Source organism: Eretmochelys imbricata, chromosome 3 (genome assembly GCF_965152235.1).
Source record: "Eretmochelys imbricata isolate rEreImb1 chromosome 3, rEreImb1.hap1, whole genome shotgun sequence".
NCBI lineage: Eukaryota > Metazoa > Chordata > Testudines > Cheloniidae > Eretmochelys > Eretmochelys imbricata.
Window position 1 is genome coordinate 66,545,848 of NC_135574.1, and position 19,956 is coordinate 66,565,803.

Genomic DNA, 19,956 nt, shown 5'->3' on the forward strand with positions numbered 1-19,956 from the left:
GGACTGAGTTGCTGTTTCTCTTGTGAGGCTGTCCTGAGAGTCACCAAATCAACTCCAGGCATGTGGCTTGGCTGGAAACTAGCACAGGAATGAGTCATCTACGCATGTGGTTTAATCAGGCTCTGGTTCAGGGATGACTCATCGCCTTACACAGACTCAGTCATAACTGGAAAGCTGCTGGAAAGGATTCATAGCTACAAGTCCTTCAAAATCAAGAAGAGCTTTTGATCCCAATGCAGAAAATTGCTCACCCAGATGTCAAAACAGACATGGCTCTGGTTATAATTTTACCATAATGGTAAAGATTTGCAAAGATCCAAAACTTTGCATCAATCACATCCTGAGGGGGTCATCAGTAGCCAGTTATCTCCAATGAGTAGGATTGCTGGTATCGTCCATCAGCTCCATCCCCTGAGTAGGTTTCTGAAAATGTGCCTGAAGAAATTCTTTGAGGACCTAGAAACATGCTATTGATGCAGTGGAAAATGAGGTGTCATTCTGAGATCACATCTGAAGGCCCCTTTGTGCGCAGATAGGTGCAAGCAACATGCTGAGAGTCAACCCAATTTTCACTCTAGACCTTGCATACTCACTCTGGAAGCAAGCCTGAGCGGGAAGCATATTTGGAAGACAGACTTCCAAAATCACAGAGTACACATCCCTTTAGTTCACTTTGATAGCACTGTCAGAATGTATCTGGACAAAAAACTAAAAACCACAAACATGGTCATATGGAAATGGACCAATAGTCCATTAAGTCCATTATTGTCTATGACAGTGTGACAGTGGCTAGTCCAGCTGCACCAGTAGAAGGTGTAAGAGACCACCTAGCAGGCATTCACGGAGAAGTCTCTTACTACCTTCCATTCAAGGTTGTCTTATGATTGATTGTATCCCTTCCAAAACCAGGGAGTAACCAGAAGTCAAAGTTTCTCTGTGGGAATGGAAATAATGTCCTGGTTAGAAAACAATCTGCTGTCTTTCAGGACAGCTTACATAAAGCTAAAGGGAGAGCTGAAGGTCTCCATTGGCCCAGAAGGCACTTTGGACTTGCTAGATAGTCAAGGACCCCACATTGTACCTGATGAAGAGACCAAATCTCTTGAAGCAGAGATTCCTTCATTCAGACCAGGAACACTTACAGTTAACAAAGAAAAGTGTAGTTCAGCATGGATTCTCCATTACAGTTTGGTATCTTGACAGAACTCAGCCAGGATCATGTATTGATCTGGTCAAATGTATGTTTCTAATGCAAGGGGAAGCAGCAGAAACTGCCTCTTTGTGCAGTGTCCAGCACATCGGGATCATAACCTCTGGATGCTATTGTGATACACATTAAAATAGTTACAAAGTCCTGGTGATCTGAGCTACATTAGGGTTTCTTCAGGATGATAGGTTGGAGTCCTACAGCCCAAGCACCATAAAAACAGGTACCAGCCCTAGTGGCATTCTGTAGGTAGGCTCACTGGACTCTCCATTTGAGTATCATCAGATGCCAAAATGAGTCAATCACACATTAGACCAGTCCTGTGGCTGGTTTTAATAATTGCTATTACCTCTGAAAGGCAAGCTTTGGAATTTGTTGCTCAATCTATACAAGAACCACACTGATGTTGTCATGAAGAAAAGGTTATTCTTAGAACTCCAGAACCTTTTCTATTCAAGGTAAATTCTTTCCACAATTTCTGGGAGATAGTGCCATCATTTTGGCCGTCCAAAAAGCCAGGGCCTTTGGGCCTCAAGTTTGCCACAGGCAAGACATTAAATTCTGCACCAGTTTGCATGCTGAGCGTCTGGGAAACTATTCCCAGAAGTCCCTGTGGGCACTGGGGAATACATGTCTGAGCCTTATCTGAGGAAGACGTGCAAAGTAAGTTTCCATTCCTCGACCGCGGCATCCTTTGATAGGAAGGTGCTACTAGGTTGATTCCCATGTAACTCGTTAGCTTACAAATCTCTTGCTTTATATAGTAAGAGCATCCATCCCTGCCTATTATTCTATGTAATAAGGATGAGCAGAGTTTTTTAATTATTCCTAAAATTGGGGGTTAGACTAGATGACCCTTGTGGTCCCTTCTAACCCTATGATTCTCTCCTCCCCACTTTTAGGATTTACTACTTACTACTTCCCATTAATGATGAATGAGGACAGAAGCTGTGAAACAGAATAAGAAACTTCTTACCAGATAATTTTTTCTGTTAACAACTTTTCTCTGAATTCAACCTGGCTTGATAATCTGGTAAATGACCAGAATACAAAATTAAAATTTTTCTCTGAAGGGTGACTTAGACATGTATTGTCTTCATGTTAATTAATACACTATATCAAGTTGTTCTCGTAATGCTAATAATAGGTTGTTGGAGCATTTCTCTAGCTTTGGAACAACTCTTCAAGTGGCCTGATCTGAAGGGCAGGGCTTAGTTCTAGAGCCTTCAGCAACAACACCGGACCACCTCCAAATACCATAGACGGGGGGAATTAACCCGTTAGTAATAAATGAGGATAGAAACTGCTAACAGGAAGAGAATGACCAGATAAGAAACATCTCATTCATGTCTGTTCAAATAAGAACATTCTTAACTATCCTGAGGAGACGTGGGAGCATCTGCACCACATTCTGTAATACATCTTGTGCTGTAGCAGTTCCAGAGCAGTGGGTAGGGTACTCACGTTTATTTCAATAATCTGTTTGTTATAGCAATGGCTTGACTGGCACTTTTGACTAATTAGGGTGCCTGCCTCTAAGGAGGGTAAAATGACATTCTGCCTAAAATTGTGTCTGGTTTCCCTGCAGACTCCTATTTCCTGTTTTCAGTCCTTTGGTAAACAAACTGCGCTAAATCAGTCCAGTGGATTACCTCAACTGTCCTTTCTCTCGTCAGTTTGTCACAGTGTCACTGTGCTATGATCTGACTGTGAGGTACCCTAATAACTATATTGATTGGATTACTAATCCTTTTGAAGGGAATTGTTTCCTGTACTAGATCGGCGATTATCTTGACCTATTTGTACTTCCTTTAATGCTAGCTCTACTGCTCACTCATGCTGCTGCCTTCATATTAAGACACACCTTAATGTAATTGCATGGTTGGTAGGTTTCATTGTGTGGTTCTGCATTTTAGTACTGTATTAATGAGTTATGGCCAGAGTTACACCATCACTACTTCAATTTCCATACATAGTGTACAATGAGGCCAAGAAGTCCACAGAGCCTAGATCAATTTGAGTTAGTAGCTACGGTACAAAAAGAATGAAGAAGATAGCCATTATCTGTAATAACCATAGTGTTGGCATAGTTGTCAGCATGTGTCTTCATACGAGCTCATTTCAACCAGGAAAATAACAGTATGTAAACCAATGCATGACAAGGAGGCAGACTAGGAATAAGGTGAGGAGGGGAGGTGTCTGACCTCCCATATCATAATCTCACCAATGAACTGTTTGTGTGTGTCAGCAGCCAGGAGGGAACCGGGAAAAGAAAAAGGGTATGGAGCTTGAGCTGGGATGCTCACTCTGTTCTCACAGTTCCAGTAACCATGAATTTTCTGGAGTAAAGAGTAAGAGCTGATTTGTGTGTAAGAGGGGGACAGGGCAGGAAACTTTTTACAATAAGAATGTTCTCTTTCAAAAGTCAGGCCTAATTCTCACATGCGGAAGTGTAGTCAGTTTAACGATTTTATGGATCTGAGGTGCTCCATTGGGGCTATTTAAAGTGATGTCTAAAAATGTGTTTTCTCCTAGGCATTCACATGGTCTACGATCTTTCCAGACCACCAGGAAGCAGAGTTGTCAGTACAGAAGTTCTTTGCACAGCCTGTAGAGTACCAGCCTATGTACCACTCCAAATGGATAAAACGTACAAAGTGATTCTTCCTTCTTTTCTGCAGCAGGGAGGAGATGGATATTCTATGCTAAAAAATAAATCACTGAGTCACAATCAGGGTAAGCATAGGCACTCCATATTGAACATGTAGCAAGCTATTAGCTGTGTAGTGGACATCGAAGACTAACATCCCCCTAGTTTTAAGAATGTTAAAGATGTTCTATAGTATGAGACCACACGGCTGAATCTTAAATAGAATGGATATAATTTGCTTTTGAGTCGCTAAACACTGAGGGCTAATCATCCAGATTTAACTCCTTCTCTTTCAGTTGATAAGTGTTAAGCCAGATCCTGAGAGAAACTAAGCACCTGCAACTTCCACTGAAATCAGCATCTCTCAGAATCAGGTTCTCTGGCTGCATGTAACAGCTTAGTTTAGCACAGAGCAGGAAACAGTGTCACTAACGTATCATTTTACAGAAATAAGCAGAAGCGTGCTGGAGGGGCCACAGGTGGTATCTGCACTAGGTACACCATGCAGCTTGTAATAAACAAAGAGAGAGTGGCTGCTTTCATCTACACCTCAAACATGCTACCAACTAGAAATATATTTGCTCAAGTAGCTTTTACCAAAAAGGTTAGTCCAAAATCTAAAGGAGAGTCTTGTTGTGTGTGGATCACCAAAGCTGCATCGCCAGGTACTGAGGCATCCACCGAACAACATGGAAACAAGTTATAGAAAGGGGGGAGAAAAAATCCTTATGCTGTACATAACAGAGCCAGCATTTTAAAAGCTGGTGCTGCGTCTTTTGCTCCTATTGGAGCCTTGTATCAGATTATGACTAGTCACGTACGAGTATATAGCATCAACACACAGCTGATGGTACCAGAATAGAAGCCAAGCCAGCACCAGAGGGAAAGAAAATGAATGGATTTTTCTAACACCATTTTAAAACAGCATTTAAGTGTTTACCAAGTACACTATTCTGCCCTGTATAGCTGCCATCCAAATCTGTTAGGAAGAAAAACTTTTAAAGGATTTAATGTTTAACATATATAGTTAACAGCCACTTATTTATTCAAATTCATTTCTGAAGATACAGAAAGGACAGAGCCTCCCATAAAAAAAGAGTACCTGGGTAAAGGCATGCTTCTAGATCTAGCACAAGTTTTCATTTGGTCTGTAATGTTATCTGACTTTGATGGGTCTCCCAGTTCCAGACTGGCTACTGTCCTGTTAGCTCAATTCACAAAAATATAAAGAAAGTTCCCTTTTGATTTTCAACAAAAGGTGATGCCATTTTAGATTTGGTATTGGTGAGTAGTGAGAACCTCATATAAGAATTGATTGTAGAGGACAACCTTGTTTTGAGTGATCATGTGCTAATTCAATTTAAACTAAATGGAAGGATAAACAAAAATAGATCTGCAGTAAGGGTCCTTGATTTCAAAAGAAGGGAATTGGTTAGGGAAGTAAACTGGACTGAAGCACTGAAAGATCTGAATGTGGAGGAGGCTTTGAATTATTTAAGTCCAAAGCTGCAGAAACTATCTGAAGCCTGCATCCCAAGCAAGGGGAAAAATTTGTAGGGAAGGGTTGCAGACCAAGCTGGTTGAGTATTTCAGACAGGTGATCAAAAGAAAGCAGAAGGCCTACAAGCAATGGAAGCTGGGAGGGATCAGTAATGAAAGCTACTTCTTGGAGGTCAGAGAGCATAGGGATAAAGTGAGACCTGCCCAAAGTCCAGCAGAGTTGGACTTTGCTAAGGAAATTAAAACTAATAGTAAAAGGTTTATAGCCATATAAGTATGGGAAGAAGAAGTGGGACCGCTGAGGATGGGGTGGAGATGAAGGATTATCTAGGCATGGTCCAAATATTTTGCCTCCGTTTTTAATGAGGCAAATGAAGAGCTTGGAGTAGTGGCAGGGTGGCTAATGGCAATGAGGATATGGAGGTAGAAATTACACATCTGAGGTGGAAGTCAAACTCAAATAGATTAGAGGGGCTAACTCGGGGGGGTCTGGATAATCTCTATCCAAGAATATTAAAGGAACTGGCACATGAAATTGCAAGTCCAATAGCACAGATGTTAATGAATCTGTAAACTCCATAGTTGTTCCCTATGTCTGGAGAATTGCTAATATAGATCCTATTTTTAAGAAAGAGGGAAAAATGTGATCCAGGAAACTACAGGCCTGTTAGTTTGACCTCAATTGTATTCAAGGTCTTGGAACAAATTTTGAAAGAGGAAGTAGTTAAGGACATAAAGGTGAACGATAATTGGCATAAAATACAACATGGTTTTACAAAAAGTAGATAATGCCAGAGCAACCTGATCTTCTTTGAGAAGATACCTGGGGTTTTTTTTAGACAATAGAAATGCAAATTTTAGCTCCCTGGATTTCACTAAGGCATTCAATACAGTTCCACATGAGAAATTACTAAATTGGAGAAGATGGGGGTTAATATGAGACTTGAAAGGTGGATAAGGAACTGGTTAAAGGGGAGACTACAATGGGTCATACTGAAAGGTGAACTGTCAGGCTGGAGGGAGGTTCCTCAGGGAGTAGTGGAGTTCCTCAGGGAGCGGTCTTGGGACCAATCTTATTTAACATTTTTTGTTACTGACTTTGGCACAAAAAGTGAGCTAATAAAATTTGTGGATGACACAAAGGTGGGAGATACTATGAATAGGGGGGAGAACTGTAATATCGTACAAGATCTGGATGACCTTTTAAACTCGAGTAATAGAAATTAGATGAAATTTAATAATCACAAAGTGCAAGGTCATGCGTTTAGAGACTAACAAGAAGAATTTTTGCTATAAGCTAGGGACTTATGTCAGTTGGAAGTGACAGAGGAGGAGAAAGACGTGTGTATTGGTTGATCACAGGATGACTACGAGCTGTCAATGTGATGTGGCTGTGAAAAAGACTAATGCAGTCCTATGATCCATCAGGTGAAGTATTTCCCGTAGAGACAGGAAAATGTTAGTACCATTATATAAGGCACAGGTCATACCTCATCTGGAATACTCTGTGCAGTTCTGGTTGCCCATGTTTAAGAAAGATGAATTCAAACTGGAACAGATGCAGAGAAGGGCTACTCGGATTATCTAAGGAATGGAAAACCTACTTTATGAGGGGAGACTCAAAGAGCTTGGCTTGTTTAGCCTAACCAAAGGAAGGCTGAAGGGAGATATGATTGCTCTCTATAAATACATCAGAGGTATAAATACCAGCATGGGAGAGGACTTAAAGTTAAGCACCAGTGTGGACACAAGAACAAATGGGATATTAGCTAGCCATCAACAAGTTTAGGCTTGAAATTAGGTAAAAGTTTCTAACCCTCAGAGGGGTGACATTCTGGAGCCATCTCCCAAGGGGAGCAGTGGGGGCAAAAACCCTGTAAGACTGAGCTTGATAGGTTTATGGAGGGACTGGTATGACAGGACTGCCTACAATGGCATGTGGCCTATTGGCAACTGCCAGTAGCAAAAATCCCCAACAGCTGGAGATGGGACACTAGCTGGAGAGAGCTCTGAGTTACTACAGAGAATTCTTTCCCATGTGTCTGGCTGGTGGTTCTTGCTCACATGCTCAGGGTCTAACTGATCACCATATTTGGGTTGGGAAGGAATTTTCCCCTGAGTCAGATTGGCAGAGACCCTGGGAGTTTTTCACCTTCCCCTCCAGCATAGGGCCTGGGTCACTTGCAGGTTTAAACTAGTGTAAATGGTGGAGTGTCTGTAACTTGAAGTCGTTAAACCATGATTTGAGGACTTCAGTAACTCAGCCAGAGGCTAGGGGTCTGTTGGGGGGGAGGTTCTGTAGCCTGCAATGTGCAAGAGTTCAGTGGTGGTCCTTTCTGACCTTAGTCTGAGAATCTATGGTTTTTGCATCCCTCACAGATGGGATCTTTTGAGCCATAGCTATTTCAAAGTCAGTTCATCTATAGTGTCTTTATGTTCATTAGGTGAACATATTTGCATAATTACCACTTATTTTGTAATGTTAAAACAACTCCCAGTAAAACCCTCTACAGAAATAAATTAACATATTGAAGAAAAATTCACAAGGAGTCTGTGTGTACAAGGAAGTGCACAGTTCCTAAACATACTAAAGATTTAACACTAGAAAGGTACAGTGCATAACCTGTCAGCTATGCATACCTGTTACCAGCATAACAATGCACAGTGTGAGAGAATCCTTTGGAAATGGGACTCAGGATCACTCTTTGTGTAAACATGCCAGGAAACTCGATATGCCCTAGGAACCCTACAAAGATAAACCAGAGTAACTATGGCAAGGGCAATGCACTTCCCAGTAAACTTTCAGATGCCCACCTTGGACATTCTAGGAACAACTATTGTGAAAAGTTCAACTGTTCTAGCTGTCCATCCCTGTAGAACACACATTTATAATCAGTTGTGATTTCCCAGTCCATTGATGTCCTAAACCAGTGGTTTGCAACCTTAAACATTTTCAAGTGGAGGTGTGGAACCCTTTGGAAATCTTAGACATAGTCTGTGGACCCCCAGGGGTCTGCAGACCACAGGTTGAAAACCACTGTCCTAAATAATTGTGCTCTCCTGAATATGAAAATGTAGTAGAAAGCAATTCCTCATTCAAGGGAAATTATAGTTAAAAATGAGAATCAAGAAAACAAAGTTTGAGGGTGCTATTTAACATTAATTGTAATTTCACAATATCTATGTATAACTTCTGTTTATCTAGGTGATCTCGATGTTGAAGTAGTTTCCAATTACATCTCTAGAATGGGACGTGTTTTTCCAGCAGTTGAAGGTCGAGTAAAGTTTTCTGCAGGAAATTTCATCCAAGGAAGTATTACTCTGATTGCTGGACTATTCACAGTGACAATCCTGCACTTTATTTTTTAATTCTTATTTGCGATGCTTTTAGACTGCTGCTAGAATGCCTGCTCCCCTCCCCTTTGCCTGCACCTCCCAGCACATGTTTAAACAGGTCCTAGCTCTCGGCAGGCATTCAGTAATTACAGTGGAGGGGCAGCTGTACTACAGTCAAGATTGAGACGAGCTCTCTCTAAAACACGGCTCTTCTAAATGCTGTATTATGTGCTTGGTTACCTAGGTTGCCTTAAAATTTGGTGTGCTTCGTAGGGGTTTGAGGTAGGAATACTGAGCCAAATTTGGGGTCATTTGACCAAGGGCTTCCTGAGATGTATCTCTCTGGGGAACAAACAAAACAGCTTTGCTGAAGGTTGACACATTCTAACAGGTTTTTTGCCCAGATCTGGCTATCAATGCTTGGCTCTGAAAAAAAGCTGTGAAGCATACTATACAGAATGATGGGACATTTTGGCAGGTAGTCGGTTTCCAAATTTGATACAGCAGGTTTAAGTGCACTTCCTTGATGTTTCTACCCTCAAACTCAAGTTCCAAAGAGCAAAGCATTAAAGGAAAAACATCCTATTCCATGGAGAAAATAATTTGTATTTTATAGAAATATTTACAAGCATATCAGTGTAAAATTTTCCCTCCAACTCTTCCCATGCACGCTGAAACAGTGAAAACAATCTTTTTTTCAGTAGTGTAAGTAAATTCCTACTTATAGATGCATTACTACTTTCCTCTGTCCCCTATGCAGGGTTGAAAACTTAAATGTGACAACTGTATCCAGTTTTCAATAACACTTGTCTTGGCTATGTCAGTGCCTGAAATAACTGGACCAAGTTTACCACTATTATTGCATGACATCAGCTCATTTCCGCACCAGCTTTAGTTACAATTTTTAGTTACAGATATTGCAAACCCTTCCATCACCTTCCCACTAATAAAGGAACTTAATATCAAAACGTTTCCATATGGTTTGTGTGTAGCTGTATGTAATTGATTTTCAATTCACTTAATCTGTTTTCCAGAAAATAAAAATGAACTGATGGCACCACGTTAATCAGAACCTATTTATATTACAACCAATCATTTTATCTAGGAACTACATACATGGGACATTTAATACTAGAGGCAAATTATGAACAGGAAATAAATTATTCTGTATGGTCAATATTTACTTCTCAAATCGGTAACTTCCAACATAAGGTAGTTCTGGAAAAACCTTGAGCTATGTGGGGTTGCATCTCACTGTTTCTAAGAGAGGCATTTTTAAACTTCTGATAAGGTAAAATATTAGCATAGCTACCACCTTCTTGTACGCTTAAGACATTTAGTTACAAGTTAGTTGTTACCTGTTTGTCCATCTCAGATCCAGCCTTCTCAAACAATATTTATCCTCATCCCCAAAACCTTCCAGGGTGGGTTGGGAGAGACAGCTCATATCTTTTGCTAAATATGCATAGGAACATAAGAATTAACATACTGAATGAGACCTGGGGTCCAGTTAGTCCTGTAGTCTGTGACAGTGGCCAGCACCACACGCCACAGATGGTGCAGAACCACACAGGAAGCAAATAGGAGATAATTTGCCCCCTCTTATGGAGATTGACTATGCTTCAGTGTTTAAACCAGACATAAGCTCCTCTTAAACTAGGAGATTAAGACTGCCACATTCTTAGAAAGGTGGGTTCCCAGGAAGTTGCAGAGTTTTTGGATTTCACATACCATCTCAATAGTATTCTGTACTTATTCCTTCAACAGGTACTCTCTTTTAGAGGCAGCAACTTCCACTTATAGATAAGAAAATGTCAGAGGCAAAGACTTCCAGCAGAATAAAAGTTAGTCTGATTTACAGATCAGTGTCTTTTAAACAGACATAAAAAAACCAACAAAAGGTTACACCTATGGGCCAAGAAGCATCTAAACCTTGTAGATAGCTTCTGCTGTATCCTTCAAGTTATCCAATGAGGTGGATTTGGCCAGCGGAATTAACATTTTAGCTATCTTTGTGCAAAAGGGAGGAGGGAGTAAATGGGAAGGGGATATAAAAGTTATGTGACTCAGAGGTTGACCAAGAACTCTAACAGAGTTTCAGATTTGTGTACTTGTTTTAAACTTCTTGTTAGAATACAAAGCTATCTTATTTGGTGTTGACATTTTCTGAAAGTGCTGCCCAGGAGTATCTGTGAAAAGGTATAGATAGCATGGACATGTAATATGTAACTACAAAAAATAAAACTAGTTTAGAAAGGACTTGTCAATGGGTTTACTAATATCACTCAAGCAGAGGATTGTGTTATTTTGAAGGGGGGAAAAAGCTTAAAATGCACATGGGGCGGGAGAAGGGAGGGAATCTCAACATGGAAAGATTCTTTAAACATATTCCATCAAGAACAGATGGGGCTCCCACTCCAGTTTTTTAGTCCTCTAAGGAAGACTTTGGCAAGACTTCATATTTGTGATATTTCTGAAGTAAAAACAGAAAAAAACCCCCACCAACCTAATTATTTCTGAAGTGCTTCATATTTCAACATCAGTTGCTAGATAAACTGAACACTTAATGATCATTTGCTCCCCGTTCTCTACAAAATGTAAGTACTTTTCATGCTAACAAAATATGGAAGGCCAAAAACTTAAGCTTTGAGATAATGATTTGCTTGCAACAGATTCAATTTTTTTTCATAGAAAGTGAAGACAGACAGAGATTTAGTTTGGGGAAATTTTTAGCAATATTTTACAACCTTACTCTATCAAAGCTAAGTTTATATACAGTAGCCACCTCCCCACAAAATCTTCCTAATTCCAGAGTTTTTCAAAATATCCTTTCAGGACGATGACCCCTTTGTTTTTAGCAGTACTCATTTACGTCCTCTACAGGTCTGCTTTTCAATGTACAATAAACATTACCATATTCTCTCCTACACTGACAATTCTTTGTAAAATGAATATTTTGTCTATTAGCAACAGTTACACTTTTGAGAAGAGGGGTAACAAGTTCAAATAGTGGACAAAGTTCTTTAATTTCAATCAGTATTAAATTTGAATTAATCTTTATTAGGCAAACAGACCTTCAGAAGTTAAATTTCACTGTTATTTACAAGAAAATATACAATTCAAGACTAAAATGTTTCACATCCATTAAATTAGTGCACTGCAGACATTTCCATTTGGTGTTCATCCAAGCTCCTGCTTTTACATCCAAGATGATACAGAGGTAGCTTCCTTCTGAACCTATTATAAGTAGTAATTGAGAAAAAATTTGCACTGTAATTTACTGATGTATGGAAACATATATTTACATAGAAACAATCACAATGAACAAAATATTTTAAACACATTAGAAACCATAATAAATATGGAGGTCCAGAAATTAAAGGATAATGTTCACAATTTTTCCCCCCTACTGTGCCTTAAATCAGGAAATGTCCTTTCTCTGTAATTTCCTTCTGTTCCCAAACCTTAAACCAGCTTTTCTCAACACAATCCTATGATCTAGAATCCCTCATTCTGAAATAAAATCTTCAGTCTTTACCTCTCATTTCTCTTCATTTCCCTGCTGTGATTTCTTCCTCCCTCTATCATCCCAGCTCACCACCCCAGGGTTTCCAGATTAGATGTACATTGTGTTTGAGACTGAGTTTATATAATGGCATTTTACTGCTCTTCTAAAAAGACAGCTCTTCTATAATCTATTTATGAATGTTTATTTGGGTGTTAAATCCAGTACATCTGAAATGATTAAATGTATACTGGTAATGACAAGTCTAATCAAATAAGAATCCAAGACATCAGACACGAAGATTAATGGCTGAAAAGGAAACAGAACGGCTGGACAAAACAAACAAAGATAGATATAAACCTGAAGCCCGGGAATTATTTCATAGCACCAGTTAAGAACTGGGTTATTAACCAAATATATAAACAAGCTATGGCTTTACAGCATAATACCTCATTTTAAACTAGGTTCAAAGGGGGCAGGTGACAAATGCCCCAAGTAGGCACAAAAAAAGACAAACAAACAAACAAAGCTAGATGTTGCGGGAGGAGGGATACGGGGAAAATGGAAAATTACAACAGGGTCAATAGGAGCAACAAGAGGAAAAAGAGCAGGGGAATGTGCTCAACATCTTAGGATGTTGATACACAAATGCAAGAATATGAGGAATAAATAGGAAGAACTAGAATTAGTAGTACACAAGATAGATTATGATTTAATTAGCATCACTGGTAAGTCTTGGTGGGATAAACCTCACAACTGGAATATTGGTATAGAAGAGTAGAGCTTGTTCAGAAAGGACAAGCAGGGAAAAAGGGAGAAGGTGTTGCATTATATATCAAGAACATATACACTTGTTCTGAGGTCCAGAAGGAGGTCAGATGCAGACCAGCTGAAAGTTTCTAGGTAAAGATAAGTGGGGGTGAAGGGGAAACAAGAATGATGTCAAGGTAGGGGTCACTAGAGACCACCAAATCAGGCGGAGGAGGTAGATGAGGCATTTCTACAACAAACAGCAATATCCAGAATCCAAGACCTGGTAATAATGGAGAACTTTAACTACCCATATATCTGTTACAAAAGTAATAGGGCAAACACAATGTCCAAAAAATTCTTGGAATGTATTTGGGATAACTTGTTTCAGAAAGTGGAACTAGTAACGAGGGGGACAGGAAGGAACTGGTTGTGAATCTGAAGGTAGGAAAAGCAATCTGGGTGAAAGTGACCATGAAATGACAGATGTCATCATGCTAAGGAAAGGAACGCAAGAGAGCTGCAGAACAAGGACAATGACTTCAAAAAAACGCTCAAAAAAAAAAAAAAAGCTTGGAGAACTGACAGGTAAGGTCCCATGGGAAGAAAACTAAGGAGAAAAGGAATTCAGGAGAGCTGGCCGTTTCTCAGAGACAATATTTAAGGCACAACAGCACAATGAGAATAGCTCAATGTGAAGGAAAGACAAGAAGAACAGTAAGAAGCCAATATGGCACCATCAAGAACCCTTTAATGATGTGAAAATCCAAAGGGAATTCTACAAAAAGTGGACACAGACAAATAGCTAAGGACAAGTACCAAATACCCACAAGAATGTAGAGAGAAAATCAAAAACTAAGGCACAAAATGAATTACATCTAGCAAGGGTCATAAAAGGCATTAGTAAACTAAGGAAATGTGATCGAAATGAAATTACTATAAGGTGGGTGCACAACTGGTTGAAAGCCCATACTCAAAGAGTAGTTATCCATGATTCATTGTCAGACTGGAAGGACATATCTCCTGGCATCCCACAGGGGTCTCTGGAGCTTATTGTTAAATTATCCAAAACCAAAGACGGACCTTCGAAAGCAAGGTCAAGAATGGCCTGGCAGACCTCTGGGGGAGCCCAGAGAACTGAAACCATGAACATCTTAAAGTAATAGCTGATGCCATGGTTCGAGCTGCCAAGTCCACACCATCCAAATTGTTCTGAGGATCAGTTCTGGCAACCAACTTACCTTCTTCCATCATTATAGTGAATTCCTGCCTGCAGCTCTCTGGTAACCTGTTCTTGAATTTAATGTCTTCCCCAAGCGTGAAGTCATAGTGATTCAAGAGTGCCTGCTGGTTTGCAATCCTAAATTGCAGACTTCGCAAGGATTAACGTTTGCGACCCAGCGAGTCCAGTCTTTTTGAATCTTTGCCTTTACATGTTGATGCTTGGTGTCCTTACCTCTCCTGCTGGTTAGCAGATTCTATTACTAAGGAGCCTGGAGGAGGATGAGAAAACAAGGGCTCATATCCTTTAGAACGGTTGTAGTACCTCCTCTTGGCCCATTTTGTTGTGGGAGATATGGGGGTCTACTCAAGTGCCTTAACTGTCTTCATAATTGCTTCATGAATCGCAGCACCATTTTAGAAAGGGCCATTGGTAACAGAATGTCCACTAACTTGTGAGAGCTCTCACAGACCTCCTCTGCCTGAATGTCAAGAACAAGAGACTACCCTTCTCAGTAGATCTTGATGAGCCTCATGGTCCTCTGGTGGTGCTTAAACCTGCCACCTTTACAGCCTTGTCTGGTGATGAAGAGGAGGACACCACAGGATGCTGAGGTAGTGGCTGCTCTGAGTCTTATGGTGGAGAAGCCACCCAAGTGACTTCTGGATGCTCTCAGTACCGGGTACTAGAGAATGTTGTCTGTGGTGCCAATTCTTTTGGTGCACCCTTGAGGAAACCAAACAAGGAAGGTGAATAGAAGTCCTAGCAGGTGGGGGGGATTCCCCACAGCATCCAGAATGGCCACAGATATGGGCCTAGGACTCCTGCTTGACTGGGCCATTGCCCCTGAGGAGGCAGCCAGTGCTGTAATTACTGTGACATCCATGGTCCCCAGTTCTCTGAGAACTAGCTGGGACACAAGAATACACCCCCAAGTCTGACAAAGAAGAGCCTGAGCCCTCAGAAAATGGAAGAGCACAGCCAGTGAGAACTGGGGATAGGTAGCCAGAATCCAGGGATGGCAGTACCAAGGATATCATTGCTGGCTTGCCTCTCAACTGCACTGGCTTTTGTGGAAGTGTGGGCTGTAGTGGTACCGAATGCTCCTGATGTGGTGACTGGAAGCCTTTCTGTACCACTGGGGATATTGGCACTGAAAGGCTAAGCAGGTCTTCATATGCCTCTGGAGTGGTTGGTAGTGGTAATGATTCCTGACACAAGGATTTTTCACAGGTCAGCCTTGATGGACCTGGCCAGGTTCCAGAGGCAGTGATCCCTTCTTTCTGGTCAATGAGTGCTCTAGGAAATGCCTCTCCTCAGAGTCTTTTCTAGAGCTTCTGCCTCTAGCTGGCTATGGTACTGGTGAACTTGACTGAGGCACCCAGCTAGAGGAGGGTGTCTGCGTTTTCTGCAGCACCACAAAGATCGAAGAGCTGCAGAATCTCTGGTGGGGCATGCTGCATCGAAGCTGCATTCCTAATGGATTCCTAATGCGAGGACTCCAATGGAGTGGAGAGTATATTTATAAAATCTGCAGAAGACACAAAGCTGGGAGGGTTTGCAAGCACTTTGAAGACCAGAATTAGAATTCAAAACAACCTTAAATTGGAGAACTTGGCTGAAATCAACAAGATAAAATGCAATAAAGACAAGTGCACTTAGGATGGAAAAAAATCAAATGCACAACTACAAAATGGGGAAAGCTGGCTATATGGTAGTACTGCTGAAAAGGATCTTAGGGTTGTGGTGCATCACAGATTGAATATGAGCCAACAATGTGATACAGGTGCAAAAAAGGCTAATATTCTGGGACATATATGACAGGGGAGTTGTATGTAAAACAAAGGAGTTAACTGTCTCACTCTGCTAGGCACTGGTGAGGTCTCAGCTGAAGTACTGTTTCCGGTTCTGAGTGCCACACTTGAGAAAGATGTAGACAAACTGGAGAGAGTCTAGTGGAGAGCACCAAAAATGATAAAAGGTTTGGAAAATCTGACACATGCGCAAAGGGTAAATAAACTGGCATATTCAGTTTTGAGAAAATACAACTGAGGAGGGGGACCTGATCACAGTCTTCAAATGTGTTAAGGGCTGTTGTAAAGAGTGATCAATTGTTTTCTATCTCCACTGAAAGTAGGACAATGACTAATTGACTTAATTTTCAGCAAGGGAGAGTCAGGTTAGCTATGAGAAAGTTTTCCTGCATAGAGAGTCAAACATTAGAATAAGCTTACAAGAAAGGTTGTGGAATTCCCGTCATTGGAGGTTTTTATGAACAAGTTAGACAAACACCTGTCAGTGATGGTCTAGGTATACTTGGCAGAGAGCGCTGGGCTAGATAACCTCTCGGGGTCCCTTCCAGCCCTACATTTCTATAATTGTACAATTCTATGATCTTCAATGGGATATTTCAAAAATAAACGTCCTCATTTAGGTCTTCTGAACAAGCAATGCTGCCTCAAAATGCAGATTCATTCCCAAAATCCCAAGCAGCTGCTGAGGGAGAAGCATAAACACTTGATTTATTTTTTGAAAATTAGCTGACTTCTCTCCTGAGTCCCAAGATGTGTCTAGTATGTGAGTGTGAAACACTATACCTTTGGGGAGTGCCCTGTAACCCCCATATTCCTCATTTATATACAATTGTGATCTTGCATTTAAAGCATGCCATGTAAGGTATCAAGGGAAAGGTTATGATCTGCTGAAAGCCATTGTTCTATATAAATCAGGGCTGTCAATCACAGATAACTCACGCAATTAACTCAAAAAAATTCATCGCAATTAATTGCAGTTTTATTCGCACTGTTAAACAATAGAATACCAATTGAAATTTATTAAATATTTTTGGATGTTTTCTACATTTTCAAATTTATCGATTTCAATTACAACACAGAATACAAATTATAAAATGTTCACTTTATATTATTACAAATATTTGCACTGTAAAAATGAGAAAAAAGAAATAGTATTTTTCAATTCACCTCATACAAGCACTGTAGTACAATCTCTTTATTGTGAAAGTGCAACTTACAAATGTAGATTTTTCTTACGTAATTGCACTCAAAAACAAAACAATGTAAAACTTCAGAGCCTACAAGTCCACTCAGTCCTAATTCTTGTTCAGCCAATTGCTAAGAGAAACAAGTCTGTTTTGCATTTATAGGAGATAATGCTGCCTGCTTCTTATTTACAGTGTCACCTGAAAGTGAGAACAGACGTTCGCATGGCACTTTGGTAGCCGGCATTGCAAGGTATTTACATGCCAGATATGCTAAACATTTGTATGCCCCTTCATGCTTCAGCCACCACTCCAGAGGTCATGCTTCCATGTAGATGATACTCATTAAAAAAATAATGCATTAAATAATTTGTGACTGAACACCTTGGGGGAGAACTATATGTCGCCTTTTCTGTTTTAGCAGCATTTTGCCATATATTTCATGTTATAGCAGTCTTGGATGATGACCCAGCACACGTTAATTTTAAGAAAACACTTTATCCGATGAAGTGAGCTGTAGCTCACGAAAGCTCATGCTCAAATAAATTGGTTAGTCTCTAAGGTGCCACAAGTCCTCCTTTTCTTTTTGCGAATACAGACTAACACGGCTGTTACTCTGAAACTTTATCTGTGTGATTCATGAGTGGCTCTGGGAGCATTCATGCAATCTAGCTGGCCGTGGGGCTCCACACGCAGTTGTGTTGAGTGATCACAGCTCCTGGAGGGGTTTGCTGCTTGTCACTAGCAAAGCATTGTGAGAGACTGCCCCGGCTGGAGAGTTAAGGGGGCACAGTGGTCCCACAGTCGCAGGCTGCACCGCAGGGATCCCGTCACAGTGAGTGTTCTGTAACAACAATGCTCCAAAAGCTAGGTTCAGCCTCTCTTTAAATATTGATGGGAAGAGCTCTCATTTTGTGTGTTCTTGCTCAGAATCTGAATATATTTTTAGTTTTAATACAATTCCTCAACTGGACAAAAAGAAAGCCAACATTAAACAGGGACCATTCTGTAGGTAACTAGTTGTAACTCTCTAATTTTTATAATGAACATAAATCTCAGAAGTCTTAAAGTAACTCTGGCCAGACCAGACACTTGAGTCAAGACTTTTGCCAAAAAAAACCCAAACAGTTAACTAATAACTAAGCAAAAACCGGATTGTAATTTCAGGGCTCCCCGCCTCCCCCTCATTTATTGGAGGGAAAGAAGAAGAGATTCCCTTCAAGGCTCTTTCAAAAAGGGTAGCAGGAAGGGCATTTTTAGGAGGGAGACTATATATGAAAATTTCAGCTACCAAATCAATAGGAATTAGACAGATAGATTGGAGGAATGGGGGTGAAATCAAAATGTAATCCCCAACCTAGAATCAAGCAACTATCACCTATTTTATTCTCCCCTGTTTTCTTGGTACTTTGGGACTCCAGATCTTATCCCTCATCCTGTGCCATGTTTTCCACCCCTCTCATACCAGTTGTCTTTCTTCTGCCAGTCTCTCTTCTGCTGCCTCCCCCCAACCCTGATCCCAGACCTGTTATCTCCACTAGAATGCTTTTGCCTCCTAGGAGAAAAGGTCCCCTTCACACATGCCAAAGAGGGAGTAGCTGAATTTGTCAAGTGGGGGCCTCATCTCTGCCCTTTTTCAGCCACTGAAGTCCAAGAAAGAGACCTAGACCCTCTCAGCTTCCACCAAGTGGGAGGGGAAAAGAGCATCAAGCTTCCAGAGCTAGGGCCATAGCTCTTTCGTCAATTAGGCCAGTGGCCCACACCCTGCCCCCTGCAGCACTCACCTGCCCCCTGCTGGCAGGAGCGCTCCAGTAGGACTGCCAGATGCTGTCTCCCCTCAGCCAACCCCACCCTCCGCCAGACTGGAGCAGCAAATTTTGAATTTTTTTTTTTTAAACAGACAGCTGGGCCGCAGCTGTGTGCTAATTGGCCCACAAGTGGCCCGCAGGTTGAAAGCCACTGGACTAGGCTCTCCACATTCACATTTGGGGTCATTTATCAAATTCCACTTGGTCATAGTGTCACAAGGCTTTACCACCCTAGCTCTCACGTGATTTAGAGCAACCAGTTCGAGGTGTCTGGAGGGAGTTGTTCTGAAGGTTCTCTGGAATCATTGGCATTTCTCTCCTTCCACAATGGTATTCTGAAGTACGGGATATTCAGAGGCAAGTATCTTTCTGGACTTCAGCCTCTTGGATGGTGGAATGTGTCCATACAATGCGTGTCTTGGACCATGCATCTGTTTTAGTGTCCTTTTTACTGAAGGCATCCCACCTCACTGATGGTGGTGCAATCCCAAAAGGCAGGATAGTGACAGTGTGGGGGTCACTTTCAAAGTCCCTGTGATGATCCTACAGGATTGACTGAGGTCAGTATCAATTGCGTGTGCATGGATAGAGCATGACCACACTGGTGCACAATACCAGCAATTGAGTAACACAAGGAGTGACTAGTTGCTTGGAGTATTTGGGGGTGAACTCCCCATTTTGTACTGGTCAATTTCTGGAGTACATAATTCCCAGAGTTCATTTTCTTTTTCAACTTCTTGATAGGTTCTTTGTACATCCACATGCAGTCTAGCATGACTGCAGATTATACAATTCAACTTGTCCTGTAAGATTTTTAAAAACTTGAACCATTTTTTCTAACCTTCATTTTGAAGTCTTCAGTTGAGGGATTGGTTAATGTTACTGGTGATATAGCGTTAAGTACCAGGACACCTACAGAAATAGTTCAGTGCATTAGAGTAGCAGCCTGATAGTCTTGGGCCATAAAGCTACTTCTCTTT

General features: G+C 41.0%; 2 protein-coding genes across 9 annotated transcripts in view; one reads left to right on the plus strand and one right to left on the minus strand.

Annotated features, from left to right (window-relative positions):
* NT5E (5'-nucleotidase ecto) overlaps nt 1–9,750 on the plus strand; it is a 50,757-nt gene extending 41,007 nt beyond the window's left edge. The window contains exons 8-9 of one of the 3 annotated variants that reach the window (XR_013345588.1): nt 3,743–3,943; nt 8,563–8,700. Coding sequence is in view for 2 of the 3 variants with exons in the window: in XM_077812782.1 (XP_077668908.1) it covers nt 3,743–3,943; nt 8,563–8,726 (365 nt within the window). In the remaining variant the exon portion in view is untranslated. Of the gene's footprint in view, nt 1–2,795; nt 3,028–3,742; nt 3,944–8,562 lie in introns of those variants that run through there. The other 2 variants (XM_077812782.1, XM_077812783.1) reach the window with 2 other exon arrangements.
* Nucleotides 9,751–11,732: 1,982 nt separating this feature from the next.
* Nucleotides 11,733–19,956, minus strand: part of SNX14 (sorting nexin 14) — an 80,811-nt gene continuing 72,587 nt past the window's right edge. For 5 of the 6 annotated variants that reach the window (XM_077812779.1, XM_077812778.1, XM_077812777.1 and 2 more), the window contains one exon: nt 11,733–11,930. In XM_077812779.1, the coding sequence (XP_077668905.1) occupies nt 11,892–11,930 (39 nt within the window). In that variant the 3' untranslated portion in view covers nt 11,733–11,891. Of the gene's footprint in view, nt 11,931–16,941; nt 19,889–19,956 lie in introns of those variants that run through there. The other variant, XM_077812776.1, reaches the window with a different exon arrangement.